This window comes from Ovis canadensis, chromosome 16, assembly GCF_042477335.2.
Source record: "Ovis canadensis isolate MfBH-ARS-UI-01 breed Bighorn chromosome 16, ARS-UI_OviCan_v2, whole genome shotgun sequence".
NCBI classification, from domain to species: Eukaryota; Metazoa; Chordata; class Mammalia; order Artiodactyla; family Bovidae; genus Ovis; species Ovis canadensis.
The window spans coordinates 50,432,918-50,457,171 of NC_091260.1; the positions used below are offsets into that span (position 1 = coordinate 50,432,918).

Below are 24,254 nucleotides of genomic sequence, written 5' to 3' on the forward strand. Positions count from 1 at the left end.
AACTTAAAAAAAGTAGACATAGCACTGAATGGAATGGGTCATCAAGAATCAAACCCTGAATTGCAGGGTCGGGGGAGGCTCACAAAAAACATTATTAGCTTAACTTGTAAAATATGAAAATACATTACATACTATTGTATCAATGTTAAATTTCCTAAATTTGATGACTGCATTATGGTTTTATAAGAGAATGTTTCTGTTCTTTAAAAAATGTGTGTTGAGGTATTTAGAGGTAAAGAATCATGATATCTCAAACTTATCATCAAATGATTTAGTGTACGTATGGAGAGAGAAAGCAAATGTGGCAAAATGGCAAAATATACGTAAAGAGTATAAAGGGTTTAATGTACCACTCTTGCAATTTTTTGATAAATATAAAATTTTTAAGTTTAAAAAAAGATACAATAAAAGCAAAACCTAAGACTATTAAGCATATCAGCAAAGAGCCCTAAGTATGTAAAAAACTCAAGAGTATCAACAGAGTACTGTACATTTTATTAAGTAATCTTGCCCTGAGTCACAAAGAACAGACTGAATATTCATTAGTGTGTTTTGTTTCAGGACACAGAGAAGAACACAGCATAATAATCAAGAACATATTTTTTAAAAGTTAAAACAGCCGAAATAAAAATCTTGAAGGGTACAGGCTGTTGTTATTTAACAAATTCACTTCTACAGCCTATGGTACTCTCCTGAACGTATCAGATGGTGAATACTACTACATAAGCACTAGCTGCCAATTCCTTGTACAAATATGTCTTGAGTACATCATCTAGGCTACAAATCCATGTTTTAAGGTATTGGGTGCTTGATCTTACTTCCAATTAAAGAGGAAGGAACAGAGCTCAGATTATATAGGTGACTTTTCTGTGGACTAAAATCCATACTGTTAAGATAGATTATACTCTTAACTCCATTTATATTACATGCTGTTGTTGGATTTTAGAGATAAGAGTCAATGTGAATTAAATCAAATCTATTATCCCTACTTAGAAGAAGTAATACTGAGTACATATTGTGCAAATATAAATTAAAGTTTGTATAATAGAGAATATATATGTACTTTGCAGTTAAAAACAACCCAAAAGATGGACTAAACTTGGGATTCCTAAGAGTTTGGGACAACCCCGCCCCTCCCCGCTCCCCGAAATTGACAACTAAAAGGAATAAAGAACTACTTATTTTCTAATCACAATGTCTTCAAGTGGCAACAAATTCTTGGCTCTTTCTGTAAGTGCTATTGCTGTAAAACATACTTACCTGAACTGGATGAATAAGACCTTGGTTTAGAGTCAATGCAATGACATTTAGGGCAAAGTGGCGTACACTTGACTGGGTGTGGAAAAACGCCTCAAGCACCTGTTTGAGGTAAAGCTGCATGATGGAACTACTCATCCCTGAGGAAACATCACCCATTTCTTTCAAATCTTCCTGTTTTGCAACCTTCTTCCCTACAAATGGAAGTAAACATACTAAGAATATGTATATTAACTTTACTGCTGCTGCTGCTGCTAAGTTGTTTCGGTGGTGTCTGACCCTGTGCGACTCCATAGACAGTAGCCCATCAGGCTCCCCCATCCCTTGGATTCTCTAGGCAAGAATAAAATTAAGTCACAATCAAAAGCACAAAATGTGACAGCTGACCCATTGGTCCTTAGTTTTGTAATTTTTTTAGGTGTGTTAGAGACCCCTTGGAGAACATGATGAGAAAGTATCATCTCTTTCTCTCTGTCAAAATGTTAAGGTCTGCACGCACATTCAATTTATAAACTACTTCAGGGAGTTTATGAAGTTTCTTCTTTAACTCAACTCCTTTATCTAATATAGGGTAAGCAGGTATCAGGATTAAAAAAGAGTCTCAGAGTATGCTAACTGCAGCCCCACTGTGAACTCTGAAAATATATTTTCACTTACAGTCTCTATCTGCCTGCTGCATACGTGTATCTTCTTCTTGTAGGTAGGTCTGGAGGTTTTTTAACACTTGAATTTTTAAATTTACTGAGGAGTTTTTATCAGATAAAATATTATTGTATAGATTTTTCACCTCTTGCTCAAACATTAGACTTGGGTGCTGAATAAAGGCAAATCCTAAAGAAGACAAAAAAAAAAATTCTCTTGATATATTCATATTAAAATTACATATAATTTATTGAAAATGTTGATAAAGTATATAAAGAGTTTCTTATTTCAAAAATTAAAACTTAAAATGATTGGAAGAATATGCTGGTGGCCTTACCTAGAGAAGTATTAGAGCAGGTACTTCTTCCCCCATGAATTAAAAACAAGAAATTGCATTTCAAAGGAGAATTTCACACAAGAGGAAACCTTGAGGAGGGAGCAGGGCCTAGTGGCTAAGGGAGTGGACTAGGAGTCAGGAGTCTTGGGTTCTATTCCTGGCTCCACCACTGACTTGTAGTGTGACCTTGAGTGAGTCACATAATCTCTCTGTGCCTCAATTCTCCATCTGTAAAATGGGGACAATAATATTTACCACCCACCTACCTCAATGGGATATTTTCAGGATTCAAGAGGTAATGTGTGCATTTTTAGTTCCCTAGTGGAAGGTACTAACCTTGGTGCTACTAAAATATATTCATCTGATGAAATGGAGTAATTCAAAAATAAAGCTAAAAATCTTGTATCTATTTCTATGTTGTTATAATGAAGCCACAATGCTGAATTCTATAATCACAAATTATTACCCATATTTATTACACAAAATAGTATTGCCCATGTTTATTTGTACAAAATGCTTATATTTATGAGATGAAACGAAGATCTTTGATGAGAGCAAATATTATGGATGCCAAATAACAAACTAAATTCAAAGCATAGAGTGATCAGATAACTAGCCCAAGGTGACACAGGATAACAATGGCCCAGGCAACTTTTATTAACTGGTCTAAAGGCACTATTTTCTGGATTGTACTGCTTCAAATTACAATTTACACTCTTTGTTCTCTGAATTAGATGTAACACTATTAGTTTTTGCCATTTTATAGAATGTATGTCCAGACTGAAGTACACATTTGACTTGAAAGGTAATACTCTACCAATACAACTCCCTAGGTATATGAATTTTTACTCTATTTGCTATATGTAATTTTCTGAAAGAGATGAAGAGGAAATAAGATATTAAGACTTAAATTATAAACTTTATTAATGCTACTAAATAAAATTTCTAAGTTATTAACCTTAATGAACACTTTATATGTATCTGTACAAAGTAAAACAAAACAAACAACAGCAACAAAAAACAACAGCACAAAAACATGAAGGGAGTGCTCTTCTAATTTTTTTTTAGTGCATTTAATTCAGGTATTAAGACTTTAAGGCTATCCTTCTCAAATTTTGCCCATATTCCAATATCTTTCCAGATAAACCTCAAAGATCTAACCTAACCACATGTATTTATTACATCAATGCTCTTGGAAAAATAATATAGAAAAAGTATACATCCAGCTGTTCCTATGTGGTTACCATGTGTTTTCTATTTATTAATAAATAGAAGCCTGTGTAGACTGCCCTCTGTTTTGTCTTTAGAAGAGGCAGACACATACACTGACAAAACTTTGCAAAGAAAAATAACAAAAAAATATACAACAGTACAAATTTTTCTACATCACTTTTCTTTATTAAAGTACTTTGAACCCTATAAAGTAGGGGGAGAAGAAAGTACTGTCACCTCTATTTTACTAATGAGGAAACTGACAAACAAGTTACATGACTTGCTGAAAGTCACCCAGGAAGTCACTGGATGAGCCAAGAATGGAACCCAGTTGTTTTAACCCCCAGATGTATATTCTAGACACCAGATCCTACTTTAAACAGAAACATACTTAAGTAAATCTACATTCTAGACTCACAAAATTTTTAAAACTTCCTCAACCTCTCAAACAACTAAGAACTAGGAAGAAATCTAGACTTAATTTACCTAGACCAATGATGGCTTTTGTTTGCACTTCTTCATCTGAATGCTTTGTAAAATACATCAATAGTTCAAGTACTTTATCCTTTATGTTAACCTACGGGGGAAAAACACATTAAAGTGTATAAGGAAGAGTAGCTTAGATCCATTTTCAACTGTGAAGGGAAAAAATATCTAAAAGCAAACTTCTGCATGTAAACTTTACTAAAGAATAAATCACCAATACATGTATAAGGCCATAAATTTTAGAACAATCTCATTCATTGTGACAGTTAAAAAATAAAAGTGCTGCCGACAAAGTGTGCCCACAAATACAAAGCAGATCTAACTTGCATTAATTTCTTATGGACTGGGACCTGACAGATTGGCTTCACAGACCATGTTTTGAATAGCATTGTTTTAGAATTAAACCAGACAACTCTAGGGACTTCCCTGGTTTGTCAGTGGTTAAGACCACTTGCTTCCAATGCAAGGTGTGCAGGTTCAATCCTGGGTTAGGGAACTAAGATCCCACACTCCATGTGTGCGTGCTAAGTTGCTTTGGTCGTGTCCGACTCTGTGCGACCCTATGGACTGCAGCCTGCGAGGCTCCTCTGTCCATAGCATTCTCCAGGCAATACTGGAGTGGGTTGCCCTGCCCTCTTCCAGGGGATCTTCCTGACCCAGGGATCAATCCTGCGTCTCTTACATCTCCTGCATTAGCAGGCAGGTTCTTTACCACTAGTGCCACCTGGAAAGCCCTTTCATATGCCGCATATACAAAAAATAGAAAATAAAATACAATAAAATTAAAACAAAACAAAACCAAAACCCAGACTATTCTAATGCTGCTCATCCTGAGTCATTATAGTCACTTTTTAATGCACAGGTCACATAGTTCTATTTTTCCAGGATACTGAATTATATTAAGATCTTTACCTTACTGTTGCCTTTAAAATCTTCCAGATCAAAATCAAAATGCCGACACAGTGCCCCAACAGTGAAAAGGGATCTCAGAAGTGCTGGTTTGTTTGTTAGGAGTGAAGTGTTATTTGGGTCCTCTTGGTGTTGACTTTTTAATTTTGAAATGGCACCTAGTAAAATAAGTAACATTTATTTATATTATTTGTAACAAACCCTCCATTCTTGAACTGTTATGCTCAAATAATTACTGCTAACAAACTAAAACTAAATTTTACTAAAATTAAGTAAATATAAATTCAATTTAAAATGTACTAAAATTAAACTTTTCTAAGTATTAAATATGCCTAGAAATATGAGGGCATTCCAATTGAGCCTAAAAGAACTAATTTAAGAAAAAAAATGGTATTTAAATTTTATTTGACACAGTAGGCAAAAAACTTACAATATTCACTTAAGAGAAGATAAATTTCTGAAGTAAACACATTGGGTTATTGAGGGAATATAAAAGATACCCGGAAGTATTGCTTCTGAAAATGGACTATAGAGGACAATCACACCTCTTATAATTTACTTGATATTATCTTTTATCAGATATGTTAAAAAGGAACTGGACACTGCAGGATCTAGCAAAATAATTTTAAAGCCCAGGCAGTGAACTTACCATAGTATCTATTGAAACAGGCCCACACAAATTTAAAATTCTGTGTCACTTTATTTACAACAGCCCCAAGACAGCTTACACAATGTTGCACTACCTAAAAGAGAAAAAATGTTATTGTTTAGATAAAAGTTAAAAGCATGATTAAGTGATTTAAAAACACATGATTTGTGAATTGTACACTGATCAACAGAGGTGGCAAAGTGAATGCTTACAGTCATGCCATATTTGATGATAAGCTTCATTAGATCTTCTTCAATAGTGGCAAGGAAAGTTTCACTTGGATGTTCCATCAGAGGTACAACTAGTTCTAGAATTTTTGCAACATTGCAGATAACCATGAAGTCATTTTGTGTCTGTAAGGATAAAATCAAAGCTTTATGAATATCAAAATCTGAAAAGAAACTATATGCAGCTTTATGTATTTGGGGTTTTGGTATTATTTTATAGGTATCTTATATACATGTATGTATGTATGTGTGTATATATATATATATATATATATATATACACACACACATTAATAGCTTCCCCCCCCCAAAAGAAACCAAAATAGCATTATTAGGAGAGAGCTTTTTTAAAGTCTGAAGGGAAGAGGAGCAGATAGTGACAGAAACCTGGATTCTATTCTAGCTCTGTCACTAACTTACCAGGTGATCTTTGAGTCACTTAGTCACAATGCTACAGTTACTGTTTTTCTCCCTAATATGCACTAACAATCAGTTCTGAACAATGGTATTTAAATATTTAACAGTATTTTACCAAAGACTGGTACAATTTTTAAGATTAATATTTTTCAAATTAGGATAATAACAATGCAGTATCTTTCAATTGAGGGTGACTTTCCTGGTGGCTCAGATGGTAAAGAGTCTGCCTGCAATGCAGGAGACCCAGGTTTAATCCCTGGGTTGGGAAGATCCCCTGGAGAAAATGGCAACCCACTCCATTATCCCTGCCTGGAGAATTCATGGACAGAGGAGTCTGGCAGGTTATAGTCCATGGGGTTGCAGAGTCGGACACAACTGAGCAACTGATACTTTCACTTTGTCCCCCAATGGATATCTGGCAATATATGGGACAATTTTGGTTGTCATAACACTGGCATGAGGGTACTACTCGCATCCAGTGGATAGAGGCCAAGGATATTGCCAAACATCCTATAACATGCAGAAAAGCTCTTGAAAACAAAGAGTAACCAGGTCCTAAGTGTGAACAGTGCTGAAGTTGAGTGCTAACAATAGTGCTGTGTTAACCCCTTTTATGATACAGGAAAACACAAAATCCCAGAATTAGGTATAAGTCTCCTTTATTTTAAAATTTAAAATGTTAATATTATAATCTTTTTAAATTTTAGAGGTTTTAAAACTTATTAAAAATTGTAGGCAACAGGTGACTAAAGTGGGTGAAGGGATAAATTAGTTATTCTCAAGATAAATTCATTTGAAAACCTCTGACAGAATCTTACTTTAAAAATGCAGTAAAAATTTTTTGAAACATAATTGACTTGAAAAATCAAGTAAATAAAGTATCTTAAAATCTAAAAGAAAAATTTAAATGAAGATGAAAATCATGAAGGAAAAGATCTGTAGAATATATGAAATATCTGAAATGAATATACATAAGATAGATCAATATCTCAAACATTTAAAGAGTTTTCAAAAAAAAGGTCCACAGTTCAAAGGTAAAATAAGCAAAGGATAAGAACAGTCATATTAAAGAAAATCAAGTTCAACTGGTTAATGTCATAAAAAGATGCTAAACCTTCTTGGAAATCAAGGAAGGGAAGCTGAAGCAACAAACAACTACATTCTTTTACATCTGTTAGCCTGGCAAAGAGTACAAAAATGACACAGAGCATCATTCACTGGTTTCCAAAGTGGCTATGAAACATGTCCACCAGCAATTTGACAAGAGCTATTCAGAAACAAAATCAAAACTGCAAAAGCATTCCTTCAATCTGGGAAGTCAATTCCTCAGACTATGCCAAAGAAAAAGAAGCATGAATATTTAAAAGTATATGAATAGGAACGATTATTAAGGAATTGGTTGTAGTAGCTATCAACAGGAAACAATGTAAATAAAAAATAAATACTCGCCTAGATGGAAAAATGGTTAAAGAAATCATAAGCTGTCCATAAGATGAATAATACACAGCTATTCAAAAGGATGAATATACATCAGTTGTTTTGAGATTAGGAAAAATGCCTGACAGATACATATATAACATGAAGTGATTTTTTAAAAATCTGGTTAACCATGTGTATAATGTGCGTCTGCAATTATAGAAACAGGGATAAAACGTGCAAAGCCACTCCAGATTGCTTATCCTGAAACAAGGGTAGGATATTAAAAACCGGAAAAAAAAAAAAACAAAAAAACCCAAAACCATTTAAAAAGGTGTCTATCATATATATGAAATAGCCTTATTTATATAAAACTTTATATTAGTGTGTGTATACATAACAAATTATACAAAATGTTTTCAAGTAGTCTTGCTTTAAAAAATATCCATTGAAACGGATACTCAAGGCTCAATTGTTGTTTAAATTCTACAAGTAAACAGACATGGTATTGAATTCTAGCTTTGGGACTCATTAGCTATGACACTGGGCAAATTATTTATATTCTCTAAGCTTTTGTTTCCTTATCTGTAAAACCAGGATAATAACGGTACTAACTTCATAACGTAAATGAGATGCTGCATGCAAAATTTTTTAGTGTTTGGCACTGTGCTCAATAACTATTAACTATTATTATTAGTCACAGATTATATATTAATCAGTTTATATCTGGATCTAACACAAGCCCTAAAGACAAATATATGTTGACTTAAATGTTGTTTCAGAAGTATTATATATATATTTTTAATGTATTTATCTTCTGATACTTTTCTCTGGTTTTAAAATTCCTCAGGACATCCTGAAGTTTTTCACCTAGAATTTATTAATTTAGATCATCAAAAAAACTGACCATAGCAGCAAAACAAATTTAGTAAACAGTTAAAATTAGCTTCTTAGGAAACTCGGAACATAGGAAGTAAAAAACTAATTACATTCACAGATTTTTAGAGTATTTTAAAATTTACTGTTGTAATAAGCCATTGAATTTACCATACTGTCATATAAACTGCTGGATTATCTGACCTAAGCAGTATTTAATCTTCACATTTGATTTTAGGAGAACAGGTGTAATATTAACTTAAAAACCTAACATCTCTGATGATCCTTTATTTTTCATATTCAGTATATAAATACATTATATAAATAAAATACATCAAAAATAACAAATGAAAAGCAAAACCAGAATCCAAACGACAGTAAATTTCTCAGTGACAAGAACTTTGCTCACTCACTGTTTAAGTCCTAACAATAGTTACATTTATTAAGCATTACTGACAGTTTAGTTTGAGGAGCTAAGAGAGATGAAACCTGAAATTTATTTATAATACATCAGAAAAATGATGCTTGTAGATAACTTGCTACAAATATTAGAACCTATATTTGAGTACATAACCCAGTTGATCTTTCAGTGAAAATGACTGCCATCTGTCAGTGAAAAGGTGGATGACACAATGCGAACTCTAAATTTAAAATAGTTACTACATGGTTTAGATAAGAGAGAAAAACAGGACAGACAGCTCTATACTTACACTACATTTAGTGGTAAGATATGGCTGCATAGTCATGGCATGTTTAACCATGAGCTGGGGTCTTATTTTGCTGAATAAGAACAAAGTGGTTATGCAAGCTACCAATCTTCCAGAATTCACACCTTTATTGTCAGAGTCTGGAAAAACAAACAGAAAATAAGACACTAAAATATGACAAGGCAGTGGAAATGATACAGAATATTATTCAAATTACTCAGTACTATCCTCTGAATAGATTTAGTACATGCCTCAATACAACAGATTAGCATTCCTTATGATACTAGACTTCTTGCCTTTCTATATTATATAAAATTACATGTATTAAGGATAAAGGGCAAAAAGGCTGCACTATGGAAGGCAAGTTTCACATCAAGGGGAGGAGGACTGAAGTAAAAAGTAGAATGAAAGTTGGGAAGTTTAGAGATGGAATTCTGAGAATAAACATGGTGTTGGTTAGTATCTTAAAATGCATGGAAATGAGAATGGGAAAGAAATTAGCAAAGGAGGACAAAAACAATTTAGCTGAGGTGATACTGTGTTTAAGGGTACTGGGGAAAAAAGATGCTGCTGTGGTAAAATGTCAGAAGACAAGAATGATACATAAGTGGACCAGTGCTGTATTAAGACAAGTAAATGCTGTTCAGGTAAGAGAAAAGTGTAGCTAGTTAGGAGATACAATGTTTCTTGGTTCTTGGGAGTGTTGCTAGTTAGGAGATACAAAGTGTCTTAGTTCTTGGGCATTTTAGAGGACATTAGCAATTTCTTAACATTAAGTGACAACAGTATCACCTTTAAAATCTAGAAAAGGGAAAAACTGGGAAACAGAACAGGAGATACAAAGAAAAAGAAGTAAACATGGAAAATGAGAAAAAAAAAGACTGCATTAAAATATAAAGACTATCAACAATTTTTACCTTAAATGGTACCTCTGTAAGAGGTAAATGGCCCCCAATTCTGAAAATTGACTGAGGCTGACTATTGTTCCTGATTAATATATATTAGGGGATGGGAAGTAATGTTAGTCTTGTGTGCTTTTAAGCAATAGATAACAATTATGACTTTTATGATTTTATAATCATTTATATTTTCATTAATAACTTCAATTTTGTGACTGAGTGATAGATAATATATATTATTAAATATTTAAGGAATCTGTCCATTTAAAAATTACTAACACCTTTCTAGGTCAAGATTAAGCACATTTTATATAATTATAAATGGTATTAGGAAGGTACTATAAATCATTTAAAAACATTTTTATAATAATTAACTTCATTTTGATAGAAATTTTTATATAATTTGAAAGATACTGAACAGTTTTTGGATAAGCACATTTACCTACATACATTAGTCCCTGGACTTACTTTAATTCTTGCTCATTATGACATCTAAAATTATGTTCTATTGAAAGATATGTGAAAGAGATGAGTCCCATGCTTCTATTACATTGCTGTAAATAATACCAGTCAACTGTAATGTAACAATAACCTGGGATTCAACATAATAAAAAACAGAGTTCATTTAAAAGTGAAGTAATTATTAGGCTAAGCAGAGTGAGAGGCAAAAAGAAGAAATGTGCACAAAGTATTTTAAAATATCTTATAAAATCAACTTAATGACCAATATATAAAATGTCTTACCAGCTAGAGATTCCTCATATTTAAGAATGTGCTCAACTAGGTTATCAACAAGTTGAGTACAAGCTTTCTTCACAGGTTTATATGAGGAATCCTCTTCAGACTTCAACAACTATAAGTGTATATATATGAAAAAAAAAATCCCAGTATAATTCATTAGACAATAATAATATAAATGCATCAAAATGTGTCCATAAGTAATAAGATTTTCAATTGGTTATTAACAATTTAATACTGAAAGTGCAAATTCATAAATAAAAATATATAACAAATATTTTAAAATATAACCAGTAATTAAAGATATTTCCAAACAATTTTAGTATGAAGTTATTTAAATTGCTATGTATAGAACCTAAGGCAGAATATGAGAGAAATAAGAACACTGACCTTCCCTTAAGAGTACCCCTCAATGCTAGCTGAGTGATTTTAAAGAATTAGAATTCCATCTCTCATCATTTCAAGTTCTTTGATTTCTCAAAAAAAGTTTATTATGGGTTAATGACATTTTAAAAATAGCTGTAACTACATCTGACTTGCACCTTAAAATCTGCAATTATGAAACACAAGGCTGGATTTCTTCCCTGTGTTATCTTTTACCAACTTATTAATAAACAATGATAGAGATGTGCTACAAATAATGATATGAGAAAAGAGATCAGTCTAATTATAACTGTAAAGTAAATACAATCTTTCATAATCAGAGGTCAATGGTAACAGCATCTAAGATACATTGGTTTTGTTAATAAAGAATAGCTAATACAATTCTTGGGTTATTAAGGAAGTTAAAAATGTGCAATTTCTGTCAAGGGTTCCAACGCTGTACAATTTTAACTTTCTGTAATGATGGATATGTTTTATATCTGTGCTGTACAATATTGCTGCCACAAGTGACATGCAGCTACTAAACACTTGAAACGTAGCTAGTATAACTGAGGAATTGAAAATAAATAAAAATTCAAATAAAATGAAAAAATCACACGTGGCTAGTATAGGACAGAGAAGATTTAAACTTTCACTACAAGATGTGTGGATGATTACAACTGATAGCAATCAGAATAACGTATCACACACATTTCCCCTACTCCTTCCAATTTAAAGAAATAAATCAAGGTAGCTTCAATTTACCCAGTTTCAGCTCTAAACAGCAAGTTCTCCATGTCCTGCCTTGTAACTCAACCTTAAGCAGCTGTTAATATTATATGCTACCTTGGTCTTTTTGGGGAAGGGGTAGAAAACAGGTTCTTTACCCTTTTTTTTTTTGCTTTTTGCTCTTCAAGACATCAAGTACACATAAAAGTATTAATCATAAATTTTATGTTATGACACACTGCTAATACTGGTTATGTGCCCTTTTCTTTGAATATAAATATTATGGTACACTATGAACCTAACTTAAGAGTATCTCCAATAACTTATATTTCCCAATCTCCCAATTTCCTTTATCCCATCTTCCTGTTTCACTTTCAAAGGACCACTTATCAGAACTTTTCCCATTTCTTCACTTAAAAAAAAAACAAAAAACAAAAAACCTAAGTTAAATACTGTTTCTAGTTTTGCTGGATTTTCAATTTTCTTAAAAGGTATCATGCTGGATGCAGTCTTCTGGGATTTGCCTTTTCCATTTACTATGTCACTAATGTAATCCAGGTTGTTGCGTGAAACTGTTACTTTACTCATTTTTGCTACTATAAAACAGGCCATTGTGTCTGTACTGCAATTCATTCATCCATTCTTCTGAAGACAGGTTAAGTATAACTTTAGTGGCATAATGAGCATTTTTATTTGTCTCCTGGTACACATATGTAAGATTTTCTTGGGTATGTACCTTGGCATGGAATTACTGGGTCATGGGTAATATGAATGTTCAACTCTGTGAAATAATGCTAGCCTTGATTTGCATTTCCCATATCATGAATGAGGCTGAATACCTTAAGTCACATTTCTTTTTTTCTTTATGAAATGTCCATTCATTACATTCTCCTGTTTTCCTATTGAGACTCTTGCCTTATATTGGTTTGTAGGAAAGGAGCTCATTATATTTTCTAACAATGCTCCTTTGTCAGTTATATATGTATCAAATATCTGTCCCACTCTGTATTTTTTCTGGATTCACAAATGTTCTTCATTTTAAGGCAGTGAGATTTATCAATCTTTTCAGGTTACTGGTTTTCTGTGACTCAAGAAATTCTTCCTTAAGAAAAGTAAAAAATATATTAATACATATACTGTCTTCTGGGGCTCCCCAGGTGGTGCTAGAGGTAAAGAACCGGCCTGCCGATGTAGGAGACACAAGAGACGCAGGTCAATCCCTGAGTAGGGAAGATACCCTGGTGGAGGGCATAGCAACCTACTCCAGTATTCTTGCCTGGAGAATCCCAAGGACAAAGTAGCCTGGCAGGCTACAGTACAAAGGGTTGCACAGAGTTGGACACGACTGAAGTGACTTAGCACACACATACATACTATCTTCTAAAAGTTTAAAGATTTCCTTTAATCTGTGTGTGTGTGTGTGTGTGCATGCGCATGCTCAGTCATGCCCGACTCTTCACTGAGTTGAAGAATTAAAAACAACAACAACAAAAAAAACCCTTATAGGTAGCCACTTATTCCAGTCCCATTTATTGAAAAGTTCAAGCTATCTGAATTACTCAATCTTTAATAAGTCCTGGTACCTGTTAAGACACATTAGTGCTCCTGCATTTTCAGAAGTGATGATTATTTTCAACTCTACTTTTCCATGTATGGTTTAAGAACACCTTGACATGCTTGATAAATATTTTCTATTCTTGATTTTTATGAGATCTCTTAACATCTTCCCATTTTGCATGATTTTTATTTTAGGTTTTATAGTTTATCAGATTTTACTTCTAGTTTACTAGATGTTATCATTCAAGGGTATTAAATTTTATCAACAATTTCTTTTGTATCCTCTGATATGATTACTTATTTTTTGTTTAATGTTAAATCATATACACATGTGATGTTAAATCAGCCCCACAATATGCATGCACAGATGTACATATATATGTATGCATATATAATATATATAGTATAAACATATACACATCTCTGTCCAATTTTTTGATGGGTAAGTAAGCTGTAGACATCAATATACTCTCTATCTTTTCCTTTAGAGATAAAATTTACATAAAATGATATGGACAAATCTACAGTTGCCCAGTTTTGTTAAGTATATTCCCCTTTATAACTCAAACTCTCTACCAAGATAGAGGACAAACTTTTTCCATCTTTAAAACTTACATTAGAATCATCTGAAGACTGCTAAACTATAGAATGGTGGGCCCCAACTTCAGAGTTACTGATTAATTAAATCTGGACAAAAGTCTTAAAATTTTACTTCTAACAAGTCACAGATAATCTTGTTAACTTTTAAAACCACTGATATAGATTATTACCATCACCTTTGAAAATTCCCTCATGTTCCTTTCCATTTGATCCATGGCTCCCTGCAACCACTCTTCTGATTTTTTTCCATATAGATTAGTATAGCCTCTCCTAGAATTTCATATAAATAGAATCATAACATGTACTCTTCTGTATAAGACTCTTGTCACTTTGTGTAATGCTTTTATTATTTACCTATGTTGCTGTTAAGTATCAATAGTTTGTTCCTTTTGACATGCTGTACTATTTAGCTGTATAGATACATCAGGTTTTCTTTAGCCATTTACTGGTTGATGGAGACAAAGACACTATTTGACTGTAAACTCAGGCACGAGAAATCAAGCTGCACCTTCAACCCTTTGCTTAGAAATCTCCTCAGCTAAACATCCAGTTTCATCACTTGAAGTCTTCCCTTCACCAAACACTAGGAAAGGAACACAATTTAGCCAAGTGCTTCACCAAATTACAAGGACAGACTGTTCTCTGTTGTCCAACAGCATGTTCTTCATTTGCATCTGAGACCACATCATAATAGCCTTTTAACCATCCGTATTTTTAACAAAATTTTGTACATGATTATATACATCCTGAGAAACGTGTATGCAGGTCAAGGAGCAACAGTTAGAACCGGACATGGAACAATGGACTGGTTCCAAATTAGCAAAGGAGTAGTATGTCAAGGCTGTACATTGTCACTCTGCTTATTTAACTTACATGCAGAGTACCTCATGCGAAATGCCAGGCTGGATGAAGCACAAGCTGGAATCAAGATTGCTGGGAGAAATATCAATAACCTCAGATATGCAGATGATACCACCCTTATGGCAGAAAGCAAAAAGCAATTAGAGTCTCTTGATGAAGGTGAAAGAGGAGAGTGAAAAAGCTGGCTTAAAACTCTCAAAAAACTAAGATCATAGAATTTGATCCCATCAATTCACGGCGAATAGGTAGGGAAACAAAGTAAACAGTGACAGACTTTATTTTCTTGGTTTCCTATGGTGACTGCAGCCATGAAATTAAAAGATCCTTGCTCCTTGGAAGGAAAGCTATGACAACCCTAGACAGAGTATTAAAAAGCAGAGACATCACTTTTCCAATAAGCAGCCTGCGGTGACCTCTAAAAATGGTGCGCTATTCACTCGAGCCAGAAAACCCCACAAAATCATGTAAATCAAGAGGTTCAGATCTTCATGTTCACTTTAAGAACATTCGTGAAAAGTGCCCAGGCCATAAAGGGTACGCATATCCGAAAAGCCTGCAAGTACCTGAAGGATGTCACTTTAAAGAGGCAATGTGTGCCATTCCATTGTTACAATGGTGGAGTTGGTAGGTGTGCACAGGCCAAACAGTGGGGCTGGATGCAGGATCAGTGGCCCAAAAAGGGTGCTGAATTTTTACTGCACATGCTCAAAAATGCAGAGAGTAATGCTGAACTTAAGGGCTTAGATGTAGAATCTCTGGTCACTGAGCAAATCCAGGTGAACAAAGCCCACAAGATGCGGCTCAGGACTTACAGAGCTCATCGTTGGATCAACCCCTACCTGAGCTCTCCCTGCCACATTGAGATGATCCTTACTGAAAAAGAACAGATTGTTCCTAAACCAGAAGAGGAGGTTGCACAGAAGAAAAATATATCTCGGAAGAAAGTAAAGAAACAAAAACTTAAGGCCCAGGAATAAAGGCCGCAAAAAATACATGCAAATAACAGTAAAGGAAAGAAAAAGGCAGAGACATCACTTTGCCAATGAAGTTCCATCTAGTCAAAGCTATGGTTTTTCCAGTAGTCATGTATGGATGTGAGAGTTGGACCATAAAGAAGGCTGAGCATCAAAGAATTGATGCTTTTGAACCGTGGTGCTGGAGAAGACTCTTGAGAGTCCCCTTGGACTGCAAGGAGATCAAACCAGTCAATTCTAAAATAAATCATTAGAAGGACTGATGCTGAAGCTCCAATACTTTGGCTACCTGATGCAAAGAGCCGACTCATTAGAAAAGACCCTGAATTATTAGCATAAGCTTAACCAGGTCAGGACTCCAACTGCAGCTCCTGTACCAGATGAGATGTCAGTGCTTCAACAAATTAACATCCTCTGAAACCTGGTGTACAGCTAATGATCTGTAAGATACCTTTTTTCCTCATCCTTGTTAAAGGCCCACCAGAAACAGTTCGCTTTTAACTGGCAAGGCCAGAAATGTATTGCACTGTCTCAGGGGTATCTTAACTGCCCAGTCTTACATTATAATTTAGTTTGTATGATGATGACTATCTTTCACTTTAACATGACATCACACTGGCCCATTACATTGATGACATTATGCCAACTGCACATAATAAGCAAAAAGGAACAAGTACACTGGACTTATTCGTAGAATGTGCGTGTCAAAGGGTGGGGAATACATCCAATGGAAATTTAGGGGTCTTCTACTTCGAAGAAATTCCTGGGGGCTTAGTGGTGTGGGACATGGTGTGATGTTCCCTGTAAGTAAAGAATAAGATGTTGCATTTGGTCCTTTCTATAACCAAAAAAGAACTCAATGCCTTAGTGAGTTTCTGAATTTTGGAGGCTTATTCCTCATTTGGGTATATTATTCTGGCCTATTTACTGAGTGACCTGAGAAGCTGCCAGTGCTGAATGGGGCACAGAACAGAAGGCAGCTCTGGAAAGGCAGGTCCAGGCTGCTGTGCAAGCTGCTTTGCCACTCATGTCACAGACCAGCAGCACTGAGGTGTCAGTGGCAGATACGGCTGCTGACTAGAGCCTCTGCCAAGCCTCTATAAGTGAACTGCAGTATAGGTCCTCAGGATTTTGGAACAAAGCCCTGCCACCCTCTTGGATAACCACTCTCTTTTTGAGAAATACCTCTTGGCACACTACTTGGTCTTAGTAGATACTGAATGCCTACCTATGGGCCACCAAAATCACCATGCATTCTGAGCTATCCATCATAAACCGGGAGACTGCCTCACCAAGCCACAAAGTTGGGTGTGCAAAGCAGCATTCTATCATCAAAGGTAAGTGGTGTACACACAATTAGGTCAGAGCAGGCTGAAGGGCACAAGTTAATTACATGAAAAAGTGGCCAAAATGCCTATGGTTCCCATTCTGCAACACTGCCTTCTCTCAGCCTGCACCTCTGGCCTCAGTTGGCCACAGGGAGTATCCCTGGTTTACAGATGGGTCTACACAACATGCAAGGATCACCCCAAAGTGGACAGTTACAGCAATACAGCCCCTTTCTGGGACATCCCTGAAGGACAGTGGTGAAGAAAAATTCCCCCATTGGGCAGAACTTCAAGATGTGCATCTTGTTCACTTTGCTTGGAAAGACAAATGATCAAAGTTGGTGACAAGGGAATCTGAAAAAGAGGCATCTCTGAATGGTAAAATATTTATATTCCACATGAATGTTCACCAAAGGGTGGCCTCAGCAGATAAGGGTCTTAAAAATCAAGTGGATAGGATGACTTGCTCTGCAGATACCTTCTCCAAGGGTAACAGCCTCTTTTCGCAGCCACTCCTGTCCTCACCCAATGGGCTCATGAACAAACTATGTGTGGTAGCAGAGATGGAGGTCATGCTTAAGCTCAGCAACACGGACTTCTACTTACCAAGGCCACACTATCTATGGTCCACTCTGCCAGCAGTAGAGAACAACACTGAGTTTCTGATATGGAACAACTCCCTGGGATTACCAGCCAGCTACCTGGTGGCAGGTTGATTAAAATTAGGCTGCCTCCATCATGGAAGGGGCAGCATTTTGTTCATACTGAAACAGGCACTCTTGATATATTTTTGCCTTTTCTGTATCAATACTTCTACCAAAACTACCACCTATGGACTTACAGGATACTTTATCTACCATAATATTTGTTGTTCAGGCTCTAAGTCATGTCTGACTCTTTGCAACTCCATAACTGCAGCACTCTAGGCTTCTCTATCCATCACTACCTCCCTGACTTGCTCAAACTCATGGCCACTGAGTCAGTGATGCCATCCAACCATCTCATCCTCTGTCATCCCCTTCTCCTCTTGCCATAACACAAACCTGCTTTGGTTAAGAAAAGCACTTCAGCGCAAAAGAAGTACAGCAGTGAGCCCATGCTCATATTCCATGTTTCCCACCATTCTGAAACAGCTGACTTGGCAGAAGGTGGATACAGCCTTTTACAAATTCAGTTACAACATCAGATAGGGGGCAATATCTTGCTGTGGCTGGGGCAAGATTCTCCAGTAGGCTCCTATGCTCTGAATCAGCATCCAATACATGGTGCTGTTTTGTCTATAGCCAGGATTCATGGTCCAGGAATCAAGAGGTGGAAATTTGAAAGGCATCACTCACTCAAATTTGCTAATCAATCATTTGCTATGTGAGTGATTAGCAAAATTTCTGCTTCCATTCCAGTGACTTTATGCTCTGCTGGCCTGGAGAGAGGTTCCAGAGAGAGGCATTTTTGTACCAGCAGACATAATAAGAATCCCACTGAACTGAAAGACTGTCAGTCAACTATGCACTCTTTATGCCTCTGAATCAACAAGTAAAGAAAGGAGCTGGGCTTTCCAGGTGGTAAAGAATTGTCTGCCAGCACAAGAGAGCTACGAGACACGGGTTTGATCCCTGGGTCGGGAAGATTCCCTGGAGGAGGGCATGGCAACCACTTCAATATTCTTGCTAGAGAATCCTCTGGAGAGAGGAGCCTGGTGGGCTACAGTCCAAAAGGTCACAGAATTGGAAACAACTGAACATGCACGCACCAAAAAGAAACTAGTGTAATATTCCACGATGGAGGTACATAAGAGTATGTTTGGAATGCAAGAGATCCCTTGGGCCATCTCTTAGTAATAAATACCAGCTATGACCACATTATCAGTTATAGATACAAGGACTTTGTCATGAGTATTTCCTGCTTATTTTGTCATAAATACATGTGTGTGTTATATGTATGGAAGTTGGGGAGAGGGCCAGGAAGAGAGAGACTGAGGGAGGGAAAGCGAGAAAATGTCTTTCTTCCCTCCCACCTCCTATTTCCTTACCACAGAACATAAAGTATATTGATTTTATATCAAAGTACTTAAATGTTATTATAAACTGACATGGTAGTAATTAAATTACGGGATGCCAGGGAGAAGAGTAAACATGACTCAAGGACTTCTTCTGGGAAAGGGGTTAGTGAATTTTTGGTTGTATGCAGGATAGCTGTATCATGTTAGATAGAATCATGACTTTGTTATTGTCTTTATTTGGAGATTTAGTATGGTATAAAGAGATGTATCAATATATGGGTTCCAAGTTAACAAAGGGTAGAGCTGTGATGATTAATTTTAAGCATTAACTTGGTTGGGCCAAAGGATGCCCAGTTATCTGGTTAAACATTATTACTGGATGTGTTGGTGAGTGAGGGTAGTTCTAAATGAGATTAGCACTTGAACTGGTGGACTCAGCATAGCAGACTGCCCTCTCCAATGTGGGTGGGCCTGAAAAGAACACAAGGTAGAGGAAGGAAGAATCCACCCATTCTCTGATCACCTGAGCTGGGACACTGGTCTTCTTTCACATTTGAACTGGGATTTATACTATCTGCTTCTGTGGTCCAGGCTTCAGGACACAGAACAAACTACACACTAGGGGCTTTTCTGGGTCTCCAGTCTGCTGACAGATTGCGGGATTTAAGAGGCTCTATAGTCACATGAGGGGCTTCCCTAGTGGCTCAGCGGTAAAGAATCCGCCTGCATGGAGGAGACATGGCTTCTGTCACTGCACTGGAAGATTCCTTGGGAAAGAAATGGCAGTCCACTCCAGTATTCTTCCCTGGGATGGCAGGCTACAATCCATGGTTGCACAAGAGTCAGGACTGACTTAGTGACTAAATGACAACAACAATCACACAAGACAGTTCTTACAATAAATCATTTCTCTGTCTCTCTTTTTCAGTATTTAGTTGGTTCTGTTTCTATGAAGAATATAATATTCTAGAAGAGATGACTGATATATATCCTTTCTGAGTAAATCCCTGGCTCCCTGAAATTACTCTTCTAAATTTTTTCAATACAGATTAGTTTTGTCTCTCCTTAAACTTCATATAAATGGTATCAGAATATGTACTCTCCTGTGTAAGGCTTCCCTCATTCTGCAGAGTGTTTTAATAAATGTCTATACTGTTGTATGTATTACCAGTCTGCGCTTCTATGATGTGGAGCACTATCAAATTATATGAATATTGATGTAGTCATTTTTCTATTCATTCACTGATTGATGGCAATAAGAGTATTTGATGTAAACTTCAAGAGGCAGATCTTATTTTGGATTACAAAGGCCAGGAAAAGATGAAATATAGGCTATATAAGTTTTTTCATTGCCTGCATTTTCTTGTAAACTAAAAAAAAGGGGGGGGGCTGTAGTTTTAGAACATAAGCAATGAAAATTAGTGGCACTGCAAAATTAATTTTGGGTACCCACTATAGGTTATGATAGTGATTTACACTGACTGGACCACTTTTTAGAAAAAGAAAAAAAAAAAAAGAACTTTCATGATTGAACTCTTCCACATACTACTGAAAAAATTCAAAAGAAACCATGAATTCATTAAAAGTTAAAAGGGACATGAGTTTCCATTCATTAAAAAAATGTGTGTATGTGTGTGTGTATACTTTTATATATATATATATATATATATGTGACATTCTAACATTATGTAGTCAGCAGCAGAGTTTGATGCCTATGTAAATATGAAGTTATTTCATGTAGTACTTAAAATTTCCCAAGGCTATCACATTCCACAAATTGGGAATCACTATCTATATGAAGTCAATCCAACACAAAAATAATAATGAGACGTATCTAAAATTGGACAGAATGGAATGTGTATACATGAGCTCATGTGGAAATAGTAAGAACGTTGATTATTTTTGATTCAAGAATTTAAAATAATTCCAGCAGTCCCTTCTTTGTATCCTCAAGCTTTTCTGCAAATTTATGCAGTGTTGTTATTACCGTTAAGAGTGATTATACCTCCATCATGTATTTATACAAATATTTTAATAAAATGTTCTTTACTTCATAAAACTAAACTCTGCTAGTTTAATGACTATATCCAGAAAGTCACAATGTCATTTTGATCAATTAAATTGTTGGCAGAAACTAAAGCAGGAAAGCATAACACAGGGAGGAATAGAGAGAGCAATGAGCTTAAAAGAGGACTAGAGAGTAAAGATATAAAGAGTATAAAACTACTGCCAAGAAGTTATAAATCTAGTGTTCACTTATCTACTTCCAACCTGCCAATAACACACAGGAATGTTACCTTAGATTCTTTTTACTAACGACATTTCTGAGAGCTATACTAGTATCATATGAAACATGGGTATAGAGCTTTCTAGAAATTATTTTGTCCCCTTCGGAATGGTTGACACAAATATAACTAAGATGGTCATAAGGCTCTATAATACAGTTAATTATTTGACTTATGGGGGAAAGGGTATCAAATATATCACGTAAAATTATAAAATGGAAGATGATTGATAAAGAGAGTCTAAGATGTTACAGACTGGATAACGTAAGCAAACACCACGAGGGTGCTTAAAAAAGGCGTCTTGAAATTTTTTTAAAGGTAACATATTACTGAACACTACCAAAGGGTTAAACTTAAAAAAACAGACAATACCACGTATTGATGACAATGTGGATCAACTGGAACATTGCTGGTGGAAATGCAAAATGGTTCAGCCATTTTGGAAAAACAGCCTGGCAGTTTCTCACTCACATGACCCAGTAATCACGACCATGGGAATTGACCCAAGAGAAATGAAAACACCCAACCTCACAAGAACATGCACACAAGTAGCATTATTCATTAATAGCCTGAACTGGGAACAACCTGTAAGTCTATAAGTTTGTGAATTAACAGAGAAATTATGATACATCCATACTATTGCTACTACTACTCAGCAATAAAAAGGAATAAAACAATATACCAGCAACATTCTGCTAGAAGTCAAACACAAAAGACTACATGCTGTGTGATTCTCTGGACATGAAATTCTACAAAGGGGACAACTATATAGTGACAAAAAAGTGAATGCGTGGTTTCCCAGGGTTGGGGGAGAAGATCAACTACTACAAAGAGGCACAAGAAAACTTTCTAAGAGTGATATTCTTTACATCATTGTAAATAATTATTAAAATTAGTCAGGTTGCACACTTAAAATTGGTTAACATTTCTGCATGTAAATTATGTTTCAATAAAATAATTTGGTTGATTATTAAAAATATTGCTAAATATAGTTTAACTAAAAGTATTATTAAAAATTAAAAAGTAAACAAATAGAACAGATAGTAAACTGTTGACATATCAAACAGAAAAAACTCTTTCACGATAGACTTTTAATGGTATGTGTTTAGTGAGCTACAGATAAAAAGAAATGCAAAAAAAGTCTTATACTGTATCTAGTCATCTTAATGTTAATATAACAGGGCAAAGCTAATAGGTAATTCGGAGAAGGCAATGGCAACCCACTCCAGTACTCTTGCCTGGAAAATCCCATGGGCAGAGGAACCTGGTAGGCTGCAGTCCACGGGGTCGCTAGGAGTCGGACACGACTGAGCGACTTTACTTTCACTTTTCACTTTCATGCACTGAAGGAAATGGCAACCCACTCTAGTATTCTTGCCTAGAGGATCCCAGGGACGGGGGAGCCTGGTGGGCTGCCGTCTATGGGGTCGCACAGAGCTGGACGTGACTGAAGCAACTTAGCAGCAGCAGCAGCAATGGGAAATTATTTTTGGAAATAAGATTTTTAGCCTAAAAGAAATAATAAAGGGAGCAGAATCTCATAGTCTTAAATTTGAATTAAAAATATTAATTCTTGATTTATTTTTTCTTTCTAAATAAATATATATATTTCTAGCTCTATCCTCTGAAAAAGTCCAAAGCTATGATAACCCATTAGCAATGACTATCCACAGCACCCAGATTATTCCCACAAAAGGCAATCAGGGCTCTTAGGAAAAAATGGCTGAGTTCAGATTTGGGACAGAAAATGCATAAGCCAAGTCTGGGGAATCTTGTAGAGATAGAAAGTAATCAGGCTACAAAAGCGTAATGAGGTTATACCAAAAAGGTACAAAATCGACTTGAAGGGAAAACTCATTATTCTGAAAACTGTTAAGTAATGGGAAAAAATAGAGTACTTTCCCTGCCTTTCTGGTACAAACTGTACTTCACAGCAACTAAATTTTCAGGATAAAATTCCTCTTTAAAGAAGAATCCTTGCCAATTAATATGGGATAAATAAAATAATTTGAAAAAGAAATCAGCATTTTGCAATTTGTAATGAAAATAATGAACCTAGGTAATAATCATTCGAAACCTACCATAAAAGACTTTATGAAAGATTAAGCACACAGTCAAAATCACTGAAAATGGGACAACCAAACATTACGTGCCTTTTGACGTGAGGCAACAATATTTAGCATCACTTGTGAAGTATTCTTGTCTGTTTTCTGAAAACTGAACTTCAATATCAGTAAACCTCTAGATCTAACTTAAGAGTTTACATAAGAAAAATGGTGGACAGAGGAACACTAAAATGATACCAGAAAGAAGAGATCTATGAAATCTAGAATATGGGACACTCCACAGGAAAACGTAAGCGGCATGAGAAAAGGAACAGTGAAAGTTGACTTTTATTGACTAAGACTTAAGAGTCATGTCAACCAAAGCAACGGCAAGTCAACTATGAAAACACATTTTTGAGACAATCAGGGAAATGTGAACACGGAATAATTATTACATGTTAGGAAATAATTTTATTAAGTTATTTTGATACAGATGACAAAGATACTCTGGTTTTTCTAAAAAAGTCATCTCTGTTAGAGACAGATATTAAAGTATTTATGAGTGAAATGATATAAAGTATGGGATTTTCTTTAAAAGTGTTACTGCCAAAGAAAATTAAATTTAAAAAAAATAGATGGGGTGGGAAAGAGATAAATAGGATATTAGGAAAATGCTAACAACTTTTGAAGCTGGGTAATGAGCACTTCTATTTGAAAATCCTTAAATAAAAAAATTCATAA

General features: G+C 35.4%; 1 protein-coding gene across 4 annotated transcripts in view; it reads right to left on the bottom strand.

The window, feature by feature from the left end:
- NIPBL (NIPBL cohesin loading factor) overlaps positions 1-24,254 on the bottom strand; it is a 198,226-nt gene that overhangs the window by 12,508 nt on the left and 161,464 nt on the right. For all 4 annotated transcript variants that reach the window (XM_069555864.1, XM_069555860.1, XM_069555862.1 and 1 more), the window contains 8 exons: positions 10,779-10,887; positions 9,139-9,275; positions 5,705-5,845; positions 5,493-5,586; positions 4,847-5,001; positions 3,935-4,025; positions 1,915-2,088; positions 1,261-1,451 (listed from right to left, as the gene is read on the bottom strand). In XM_069555864.1, the coding sequence (XP_069411965.1) occupies positions 1,261-1,451; positions 1,915-2,088; positions 3,935-4,025; positions 4,847-5,001; positions 5,493-5,586; positions 5,705-5,845; positions 9,139-9,275; positions 10,779-10,887 (1,092 nt within the window). The remainder of the gene's footprint in view (positions 1-1,260; positions 1,452-1,914; positions 2,089-3,934; positions 4,026-4,846; positions 5,002-5,492; positions 5,587-5,704; positions 5,846-9,138; positions 9,276-10,778; positions 10,888-24,254) is intronic.